This window comes from Magallana gigas, chromosome 10 (assembly GCF_963853765.1).
Source record: "Magallana gigas chromosome 10, xbMagGiga1.1, whole genome shotgun sequence".
NCBI lineage: Eukaryota > Metazoa > Mollusca > Bivalvia > Ostreida > Ostreidae > Magallana > Magallana gigas.
The window spans coordinates 8,970,305-8,982,364 of record NC_088862.1 but is presented as its reverse complement, the minus strand read 5'-3'; the positions used below and the strand labels follow the sequence as shown (position 1 = coordinate 8,982,364).

The window sequence follows — 12,060 nt, the reverse complement described above, 5'->3', positions numbered from 1 at the left end:
TATTTAAACCCTTTTTCACCTGGAACATAAAAATGACAGTTCTTTCTCTTTTTCCTCTTTTCTCCTCACTACTTCTCTAACAAGAAATTTCATCTAAAACATATTAAAACCCTTCTTTACCTGGAGCATACAGTTGCAGTAGGCATTGGGAATATCTGTCTCAAGCCCAGCAAAGTGGGTCTTGTTGTAGTGTCTGAAGTCAAAGTCCTCCAGCCCCAGCTTAGAGTACTTCAGGTCGACCTTCCTGTAGCGCTTTGGTACTTTGATGAATGGGTCATCAACTGGCAAAGGAAAAACTCAACATTTTAAAAATACATGCAGAAGATACCTGTATATTTCATAATGCACATCATCATAATGTATTATTAGCTGATAAAACATCAATAATCCTTCTTCTGGTTTTTTTTTATATCTGAGGAATAATCATAACTGTTGATAAGTTAAAATGAATAGCAAATCAGTCCTTTGCAAGAAAGTATTTTGTTGTGAATAGCAAAGTGAATCATAGTTATACACAAAGCAAATTAATAAGTATATCCCTAAAAGTTTTTACAAGTAGCTGAAATTCTGCAGCAGCAAACAGTTGCATTTACTGTAAATAATTGTTATCCAAACATTTCCATTTTATTTCTTTTTGGCTATGCAATTCCTTGTAATTAGTATTGTTCTCTACAAGTTTCAAACATTTAACATATATATTATTTGATTTAAACAACATTTCATTATGTATAAACATAAAAGGATTGGGAATCAGGCAATCTGCCTATCTAAGCCCTCTCCTAAAACATATATTATCAAGTCATAGTGATGAGGTGGATAATGAAAAGAGAAAGGAAACAGGACAGCATGATACCAAATCCAAATCAACTACATGTAACAAAAAAATAATCTTCAATCCGCAGCCTACCTCTGCCAATGGGAGACTCCGGTACAGCCCCTTTGCCCTTCTTTGATTTCTCGTTGACCTGGACATAAGGAATCTGGTTCCGTTTCTCTTTGCCCAGGTTTTTGGCATAGCCCACATTATGTTGCATCTTCATGGACCTTAAAATGTCTGCATCCACAGGTTTGGGTTTCCTAGAAAATCAAGACAAATAAAAATACAACATCACCAATTAAAAGTGCTGGTATATATCTTTATGTACTAGATGGATCATTATAACAAAGAAGCCATTCACATTTCTTGAAAGGTAGTCAAAAGATAATCTAAAATATTTAACTTTTTTAGTCATGTATCATTTTCAATTCGGTGGTCAGAACAGAAAGGATTTAATTTGCAAAATCAAACAAGATATCTGTGAGCCAATGCTCACTAGTGATACCCCCGCTCTGATGTGAATATGCAAAATAAGCAAAGTCGACATTTAACAGAAAGCTGGCACCCGATTAGTACAGAAATATATCCCACAATATGGCATGCCTAAACAAATAGTGTGTTAAAATTTCAAGCATCTGCGATTAATAGCTGCTGAGAAATCTTTGAGGAAAATTTGATTGAAAATTTTGGCTAAAATAAACAAAGTACTCATTTAACAGGAAGTTGACGTCCTATTGATACAAAAATATATCTCACAATAAGGCATGCCAAAACAAATAGTGTGTTAAAATTTCAAGCATCTGCGATAAATAGTAGCTGAGAAATCTTTGACAAAAATTTTAAAATTTTGGCTAAAAATAAACAAAGAACTTGTTAAACAGGAAGTTGACGTCCGATTGATACAAAAATACATCCCACGATATAGCATGCCTATACAAATACTGTGTAAAAAATTCAAGCATCTGCGATAAATAGTTGCTGAGAATTCTTTGACAAAAATTTGTTTGAAAATTTTTGCTAAAAGTAAACAGTCGTCATTTAACAGGAAGTTGACGTCCGATTGGTACAGAAATATATCCCACAATATGGCATGCCTATACAAATACTGTGTAAAAATTTCATGCATCTGCGAAAAACAGTTGCTGAGAATTCTTTGACAAAAATTTGTTTGAAAATTTTTGCTAAAAATAAACAAAGTCATCATTTAACAGGAAGCTGGCATCCAATTGGGACAGAAATAAATCCCACAATATGGCATGCCTATACAAATATTGTGTAAAAATTTCAAGCATCTGCGATAAATAGTTGCTGAGAAATCTTTGACGAAAATTTGTTAGAAAATTTTGGTTAAAAAATAAGCAAAGTCGTCATTTAACAGGAAGTTGACGTCTGATTGGTACAAAAATATATCCCACAATATGGCATGCCTCAACAAACACTATGTAAAAATTTCAAGCATCTGCGATAAATAGTTGCTGAGGAGCGGGGGTATAAAAAGCTAGAATTTAATCAAAGTAACCAATAAAGGGCAGACAACTTCTATATATGGAATGAAAAGAACCCCATACATGTAATAAAATTGTGAAAAATTTTCTAGTTTTAAGCTCAACAACATTTATCATTTTTTTTCTCAATAATTTAATTAAAATAATGGTGCTATCTACCATTTTATTGCATTAAAGGAAATTACTTGCATTTCAAATTTCTTCTAAACTTAAAAAATGAAATTAATCATTCAATCAAATTCAAGAAATTGACTTATTCAGATAATATATCTCAAAATCAATTTGCTGCTTACAATAAGGAGATTCACAAATTACATTCAATAAACTCCTTGTACATGTAATACTAAATTGCTCTGCTGGACTGACCTGTACGTTCTTTGAGAGAGAAAATCTGGCCAATCAGAGAGCAGCGTTCCGTTTGTCGGGTACATCATGGGGATGATGGAGTATGGTGTGTACTCATCCGTGACATGGATCGGCTGAATTGGGTCAATCTGCATGATAAGATCATGAAAAGAATTTAATCCATTTGATTGTACAAAATCGGAGTGAATGTATTGTTAAGAATATTGATATAATCATTAACAATTAAGTTTGAAATTAAAACTTAAACTAATCTTTCCAGCCATTCAAATAGCACAACAGAATCAAAATCAATTAATAAGAGAAATAAACGGATTCAACAGCTGAAGACTATACAAAGATTCAAAGATTCACTATGAGAGCTCAGAATGGCTGTTATTTTTACCGGATCAGGGAAGTCTGTCTGTTCTGGGTACTGGTTGAAACAGGGATGTTCTACACCGCTGTACAAATGCAGGCAACCTGTCAATCAAACAGATTTAGCATCATTTACATTCGATGGTCAATGACTGATGGTTAAATAACACTGGAATTGCCTACACACATTAAGGGAATTCAGAATCTGAGAGTGCTCCCTACAAACCAATCTATTTTCATGCATATCTCAAAATTTACTTTAATTTTAACACAGTTTTCATATTGAATGTACTTCAGAATTCACTACATTTAGTAAGGATTTGATAGACACATTTTGGACCTAGCTGGCATCATGTTTGGGATTGATATCAACAGATTCTACGGGAAGCCTAACCAACTGATTTATGCTTTAACATGTGGTTTATAAACATGTATGGTACTTAATAGAGATCTCAACATCCAAACAAACTAGTTCTTAGTAGTTATTTCACTTCATTTTATTTTCTGTAAATGTATTATATTTCACTGTGTATTTTATTAGGCATTTTAAGCAGAGGGCCATTTCTACTAAATCAAGTACATTGCTAAATGCCATCCAAGTAACTATATGACTAGGCACATTCAGAAATATGGCTGCTAAAATCTGCATTAACTTGTTGAAAATCATTTTATGACAAATATTGTATAAGCTTAATGCATGTATAATAATTATGTTGACTTTACAGTATACTTTATAGCTTTTACCTCCTTGGTCTCCAAAGGCCAGGGTTTGGCAGCTGTGACTGATGTCGAAGCTCAGGAGCGGATTACCGTGGGTATTAATTGGGTAGACACCCATAGCGGAGGGTGTCATGGCTGTAGTCTCTATCACCTGGAACTGCCCCGCCTACAGAAAATTGTAAATGTTACAGAAAATAATAGGCTTTCTGTATATTAACCATAAATATATAATCAGCAACTGAAAAATAGTATGCTAAATTTATGCAACTTAATTGCACACATTGCTACAAAAAATTTATACTAGAAATTACATATAAAAATTGGATCAACAATAAAAATATGCATGCAAAATATAAATTCATTCAAATTGCAATCGGAATATTTTCTCATTTTCCCACATCCTTATTGTCTAAAACAAGATACATTCATTTAAGACTTAAACAAAAGCATCTAGTATAAAATCACTATTAATTAGGTCTCAATCATGACAAATCTATTTGTATACATATTCAATCCTTATAAACGCTGGCAAAAATTGGAACAAACCTGAGATGTGATGACCATTTTGTTGGGGGAGGTATGTATGAACCTCAGGAACATGGGGTCAATGATGACCTGTATGGGGGCCATGGCCCTCATCACACGCAGGTCATACACCATCAGGAACCTGTCCGCCGTCAAGTTAGTGTGTCTGAAATAATGGAGGAAAACATAAATAATTGTGTGTCTGAAATAATGGGGGGAAAACATAAACAAGAGGCCCAGGGGCCACATCGCTCACCTGAGCAACAATTGCCTTAATTCTGATCAAATTAGCATTACAGTATCAAAATATCTTGACAACTGAGTACAGTAGATCTTGCTAAAAAACAAATTGAAAATCTGCCAATTTTTATCAACCTCTTATTTTTTAGTAAATACCAAGCCCCTTTTGTTGTTGTACCTGTAAGAAGATTTTTCTCTATTCCTATATCCCCCCCCCCCCCCCCAGGGAATCATGGTTTCACCAGACTTAAATCTGCATAACCTTTGCTTTCACACTAAGTACTGAGTTTTGAACCGAACACTTTCCCAGAATAGTTTTAAAGATTTTCTCTTTATATTCCTATGTAAACATTCAAACCGCCATCACGGTCCCGCCCTACCATTAGGGACTGTGATTTTGCAAACTTGAATTTACACTACCCGAGGATGCCTCTACACAAGTTTAAACCCTTTCTGGCCAAAAATTCTTTAAAAAGAAGATTTTTAAAGATTTTCTCTATATATTCCTAAGTAAAAATTCATCCCCCTTTGTGGCCTCACCCTACCACTGGACTATTAATTAAACAAACTTGAATCTATATGATCTGAGGATGCTTCCACTCAAATTTGGGCTTTCCTGGCCTAATAGTTTTGAGAAGAAGACTTTTAAAGTTTTTCTCTATCTATAAAAATTCATCCCCCATTGTGACCCCGCCCTACCCCCAGGGACCATGATTTGAACAAACTTGAATCTACACATCCTAAGGATGGTTACATGCCAATTTGAGATTTCTTGGCCAAATATTTTTGAGAAGAAAATTTTTAAAAGGTATTCCTATATAAAACTTGATCCCCCAATTGTGGCCCCACCCTACCCCCCGGGGACCATGATTTGAACAAACTTGAATCTATACTATCTGAGGATGCTTCCACTCAAATTTGAGCTTTCCTGGCCTAATAGTTTTTGAGAAGAAGATTTTTAAAGATTTTCTCAATATATTCCTATGTAAAACTTGATCCCCCAATTGTGGCCCCACCCTACCCATGGGAACTATGATTTGAACAAACTTGAATCTACACTACCTGAGGATGCTTCCATTTTAATTTGAGCTTTCCTGGCCTAATAGTTTTTGATAAGAAGATTTTTAAAGATTTTCTCTATATATTCCTATGTAAAACTTGATCTCCCAATTGTGGCCCCACCCTACCCATGGGAACTATGATTTGAACAAACTTGAATCTACACTACCTGAGGATGCTTCCATTTTAATTTGAGCTTTCCTGGCCTAATAGTTTTTGATAAGAAGATTTTTAAAGATTTTCTCTATATATTCCTATGTAAAACTTGATCTCCCAATTGTGGCCCCACCCTACCCCCGGGGATCATGATTTGAACACACTTGAATTTACACTACCTGAGGATGCTTCCATTTCAATTTGAGCTTTTCTGGCCTAATAGATTTTGAGAAGATTTTTGAAGATTTTCTCTATATATTCTTATGTAAAACATGATCCCCCTATTGTGGCCCCACCCAACCCCCGGGGACCATGATTTGAACAAACTTAAATCTACACTATCTGAGGATGCTTCCACTCAAATTTGAGCTTTCCTGGCCTAATAGTTTTTGAGAAGAAGACTTTGGCTCAGGTGAGCTAAAAAAGGTTAAGTTTCCAATACAATAAGTTGTTAAAGTTGGTTTCTAAAAGAAGAGACTTTGAAAATTTTCTTAATAAATATTGACAATTTTTTTACTTTTTTAATCTTTAGTTTTTAAGATCTGTGTACAAACATAGAATTGTGAGCAAATCTCTGTATCTTGCTTATAATTCGAAGCTTAACACTCAAATATGGTTAGTAAATAGAAATTGTAAACAATTAAAACACAAGAAACATGCATTATAACAAATAAAGAACACAATTAATTTTTTCGAAATGAATCATATATATACATGTACATGTATATACCTACATATTTCCGACAGCAATATCAAACTCTATTTAAACTGAATAAACTCGAGAAAATGCCGAGCATCTCAACAAAACCTATATTGCATTAATCTACCATTACGCAAAATATAATGCCGAATTACCGATATAATGAATTGTATTTCAGTACTTTTTTGATACATCAGATTTTGCTTAATTTGCGCAGGTAAACAGTTAACTGTTTGATTTACCGAAGTCTCTGTTTGATTTGATACGTAAAAATCACGAAATACAGACGATAGTTCCCAGGTTACAAAGCATAAATAATGAAAACGAAACGAAAATCAGAACAAGCTAACACCAACGTCATGTGTGAAAACTGTCAACGCATTGAAATATTTAGCCTCAATTTACTTCACAAAATCGGCACCAATATATTTTGCATGTTTCAAAAATTTCCCTTCATTCGCAAACTGTTGCACAACAAGCAAATTCATCATAGTCAGATCGACCCTTTTTCGTATAATGCCATGGCTGCTTTAAACAAAGAACCTCGTTTTAGATATATGGAATACGAGTCTTGGTAAAATGGGTACGCAAACCCGGGCCGTGGCAAAAAAAAAGCCGGGGCAGATCGGCAATCGTCAATTCCAAATACGCATTATTTTGCAGCAATATTTACAGCAAATACAAATATACTGGTCCATCAAATATCCTGAAATTTTAATGAGATTGGCAGATTAATAACTGCCAATCTTTTGTTTTGCCCAGGCCAAGTCTTGTCTACCCATTTTACCGGATGCCGAATCCGAAGCTATTAAACTGATTGAAACACGCCTTTCCTTTATTATTATTTTCGTAATAACTCAGATTTGAAACAGAATTAGACCTTAATTTTTGCAATTTATATTTTCCTTCCCATAAGGATAATTTATGCTTAACTACGTTGAATTGGAATCAGTAGTTCTTGAGAAGAAGATTTTTTAAAATGCACCCCCCTTTTTCTACAGTTTCAAGGTTTTCTCCGCTTTGAATACAGATCGGACTTTTATTTCTGCAATTTATATTCGCCCTCCCATAAGGATGCTTTGTGCCAAATTTGGTTGAAATTGGATAAGCGGTTTTAGAGAAGAAGTTCAAAATGTAAAAAGTTTACAGACGGACAGACAGACGGACAGACGGACGGACAGACGGACGGACGGACGGACGACGGACAAAAAGTGGTCAGAATAGCTCACTTGAGCTTTCAGCTCAGGTGAGCTAAAAATTGTGGGTCTGAATAAAGGGAGGGGGAAAAACATGACAGATGATATTATAATTGAAAAATAAAACTACAGTACACTTTGGTTTCATCAATATACAATGGATATCAATTTCATGGTTTTTTTTGTTGAGATAATCCATGAAATTTTCTTTGTTTGTTGAAGTGCAATATATAAAATCTAGTATTGATAGGATGATTGGTTGTGAGTAAACTGTGATTTTCACTAAATCAACAACATTGATATACAAATAATGATGACACCGCAATATGACAACATTGATGTCCACAAATAGTGATGACAGTGTCATCATGACACTGCAATATGAGCAGAGTGTGTGGAGATTTGCTTTACCTAGTGGAGAATCCACAAGTCACCAACATGTTGCCCTGAAGGTCGAAGTCGGACAGTGTCCCAGTGTGGGCGTCCAACACATGCTCCGGCTTCATGGTGGAATGGTCGAACAAGGTTATCTACAAAAAAAAATTATCAAAATTTAATTCCAAAAAATTATTTCAGCTGGTGTAAAATTATATGATTTGATGAGAATATGGTATACATGTACCTTTAGGTAGCAAGGGACAGTTTCTAATAAAGTACCCATCAATATTTTTGTAAAATTGAGAGTTGCAGTACTTGAAGGCTTATGAGTGTTGCTAAAATTCATGAAATGATTTTTAATGATTATCATTAGTTAGAGGGGTGTCTGTTGTTGAAATTGATATGCAATATGTAGGCCCCTTATGTTAGGTACATGAGAATCAGAAGTAAAATGCGAAACCTGCGGCTATGACTGTTGTGCTGACTTTACACAGTGAAATTGCAAGTTACAGACGGGAGGTAAAATAACACGAAAAGTAGGTGGATGGGACATTGTAAACTATACACCGGTAAGTTTCTGACATGTGATAGAGCAACATGCACGCGGTACGGAAGGTCAACCCTCTGCAGGGAATTAGCTGGGGGAGGTCTAAAAAGCTGAAAAATCATGAAAAATTAGCAAAATATGAAAGGGTCAAAATCTCATAAAAACCAGTATGTAGAGAATTTTACAGGTTTTGACTAATAATTTTCTTCAGAAATTGGTGATTGGCCTTATAAAGAGTGAATTAAAGGTATTTGTGCTGAATGGGAACTGAGGAAATTCTAGTTACAGAGTTCCGAAGACATGCATCCCATGGCTACAATGAATTGTATCAAAAAAACTGTCCCCTGCCACCTTTATTCAAAGTTTCCTATTAAAGCCATAATTTCAAAATAATTCTTTTTACACTTTACACTTACACACAAGCTTAACTCTGACAAGCTAAATTATCAAACACCAAACTAAGCAAAAATTAAAACCTCATCAAAATGAATTGCACTAAACAATGTCTAAATGTTAAAAAATACAAATGATTGGTCAGGATTAAAAATGTTTCATGCTGCTATGCTGCACACATGGAGCATTGCTTAATGTTTACCTTCCCTGCTGTATCCCCTGCACATATGTACTTGTTGGTACCTCTTAAAATAGCACAGCCTGGCTCAGGTATATCAACCTGTGGAAAATATGAAAAGTTTTGTCTATTTCATAATTCCATTAATATACATGTACATCTAGCTTCCTGTGTGAAAATCATGAAATATTTGAAGGGTTTTTTTTAACAAAATACTCAATGAAAATAAGTCTACATGTGAAGGGAAAAAAATCAAAACATTTTGTCTCATCATAACTCTTGAAAAAAAAAATTCTCATGAAAGAGTTTTCTCCTGCAGGCTTTTAAGAGAAAAATTTTTATTAGCTACATGCAAAATTGTTCCTAAATACAAAATTTAAAATCTAATTTTCTAAAATAGAAAAATATGAAAAAAAAAATGATAAAAAAAAAAATACCATTGACTAAAATACAAATGTTTAATCCTATCAAAGAAAATTTTGAATACAAATAGAAAATGTGCTTGACCTCTCGGATGACCTCCTTGTGTTCGACCTCCAGCTCGATGACCTTGGTCTGGTGACCCCCAATAATCACAGAGGATGGGCCAGTCATCATCATACACTGCATGTTCTGCATATTTGGTGCCCTTAAAACATAGGAAATTTCCATTTTGATAGTTTTTGTTTCACAACAATGTTTATACATGTATTTAAATCAAATTAACCAGTCTTGTACAAGTTCAGAAATACCTTCAAAGTATTTTTCACCAATCATTCAGTTTTCTACACATTTACATGTTTAAATACAAGTGCTCGTAATACATGTATCAATAACTGATACTTCATCTTACCAATAGGGTTAAAATCAGATCTTTGATCTGCTCCGAAAAATTTGATTTTGCTAGAATTTGATTAAAATCAGATCTTTTACCCTCTCCACCAAATTCGATGTCGCTACACTTGTGTAGTGACATTTATTTGTCAGAGTGGATCAAAGGACCGATTTTAATTGGATTGTCATCTTACATGTCTTATCTTAGCCCTCTTTAGTGATAAATTTCTATACTTTTTTAGCTTCATGACAATGTGTGGAGCTGAAAATTATTCATTACACTGTAAAGGACCTTAATGGAGCCAAATCCGAAAAAAAAAATTCACGTCTTCTGCATCAAACACATAAGAACTTACAAACCATGGTTTCATGAATGACAGAAGTGTAACCCTATTCAGACGGATTCCTTAGCACGTTTGTGAAGGAAATCTTACCAGCGGTGTATAAGCAATCATAAACAACAGCATGAGTCATTTTTATCATACAACGTTCTTATTTATACACAATGTACCTTTGAAAACGCAAGAGTTTTTGATTTACTTGGTGGAATTAAAAATAGGAAACCATCAGAAATCTATCAGAGTAAGGTATATCAAGAAAATTTCTAGTACATGTAAGCTGGGCTTTAAATGTATGCAGCAATGGCTGTGGGTTTTTGCGTTGTTGAATGATAACATTGTATTCTGACTCACCTATATGTAAACAGGGGAATCCCCCTTCTGTTGTTACAGGCCAGACAACTCTGGGTAAGGGAGAGAACTCCACGGGCCAGTGGTACAATCTGCCTGACATCTTCATTCATGTGAACTTGGAAGGATGTGTACTTCTGTAGCTCAAGGCCAAAATATGATGTCACATGACCCTAAAATATAAAATTTCTTATATCATTAAGTATTCGGATAATGTTGCATAATGAAAACACATCTTCACAAGATAAAACCTTATTTAGGTAAGTGAAAATTAATAAAAATTAAGTGATTTGGAATAATATTAAAACTCTGTTAACTTGATTTAAAACACACCCCTTGATTTCCCGTCCACAGAAGTTCCTGACTATCATAGCAGAGGGTGGACACCCCATATCTATCGCCCCCGTCTACAATTATTTTGTTTGTCTCCACGTATTCCTGTATCAGCTCAGGTCCCCCAGGGAACATCTCCTGTGGCTGTAAAACAAAAAATAGAGGTTTATCAAAAATCAATCAAAATCTTGTTATAATTTGCAAACTGATTAGCTAAAATAATCAATTTATATCATTACATCTTTGCCTAGTTAAAATATTTTCATATCTTATACTAAACCTTAACTTGCATAAAAAGAATTAATAAAAAATACATCATTTACAGAATTAACTCAAATTACAATGTATATCTTCTTTCGAAGTGGCAAATTGAAGCTATTTTAAAATGGTTCATAAGAAAAGTTTACTTTTATTTAAGAATAAGACATTCAGGTTGTGTTTAATTTACCTGATTTGGAAAATGGCCCTGCATTGGCATCCCATCACCTCGCCCGAGCTCTGCTCCGCCAATGTGTGGGGGTAGGTGTGGAGGGGGCATAGGCCCGGGGGGCATACCCTGTGGCATGTGCCCAGGATTAGGGGGCATGTTTGGGGGCCCCGCATTTGGAGGAAGGTGTGAGGGAGGATGGAATGGGGGATGAAGGGGCATGCGATTGAAATTCATGACTGTTTTCCTCTCAGTCCATCTGAAATAACAAAAAACAAAAATTGTCCGAAAAATAAAAATGACATGCGTTTACGTAATACTGTTGACTTGTTTTGATAAAAATAGTTGAAATTTTCCCAAATTTGCAACGCAAATTATATTTCATTTGGTCAATACGTTTTCCATGATCACATGTTACCATCGAGTAGAATAAGGCCTGACATGGTCTACTCTAAATCGTCGAATGACAGAATTTACTTTGCACGATAGCCGTTTACGTTTGATTTTATCGGGAAATTATTTTTACCTGCATCAATTTCCTATCACAAAACCTGATAATCTCGTCGTCTTTGGTTTGTATAGTTAGCTTTGGTGTGCAATCTCCCTCGCAAACCCAAACTGCGACATACACTATTCTTATCTCCTATCTATGAAGAGCTCTTCC

General features: G+C 34.7%; 1 protein-coding gene across 1 annotated transcript in view; it reads right to left on the bottom strand.

Moving 5' to 3' along the window:
• LOC105333996 (PAN2-PAN3 deadenylation complex catalytic subunit PAN2) overlaps positions 1-12,060 on the bottom strand; it is a 24,656-nt gene extending 12,596 nt beyond the window's left edge. Inside the window, exons 1-13 of the mRNA XM_034453221.2 lie at positions 11,923-12,060; positions 11,418-11,655; positions 10,970-11,113; positions 10,640-10,809; positions 9,642-9,762; positions 9,159-9,236; positions 8,050-8,168; positions 4,309-4,453; positions 3,787-3,928; positions 3,071-3,147; positions 2,689-2,816; positions 908-1,077; positions 121-281 (exon numbers count right to left, since the gene is read on the bottom strand). Of these exons, the coding sequence (XP_034309112.2) occupies positions 121-281; positions 908-1,077; positions 2,689-2,816; positions 3,071-3,147; positions 3,787-3,928; positions 4,309-4,453; positions 8,050-8,168; positions 9,159-9,236; positions 9,642-9,762; positions 10,640-10,809; positions 10,970-11,113; positions 11,418-11,633 (1,671 nt within the window). The 5' untranslated portion in view covers positions 11,634-11,655; positions 11,923-12,060. The remainder of the gene's footprint in view (positions 1-120; positions 282-907; positions 1,078-2,688; positions 2,817-3,070; positions 3,148-3,786; positions 3,929-4,308; positions 4,454-8,049; positions 8,169-9,158; positions 9,237-9,641; positions 9,763-10,639; positions 10,810-10,969; positions 11,114-11,417; positions 11,656-11,922) is intronic.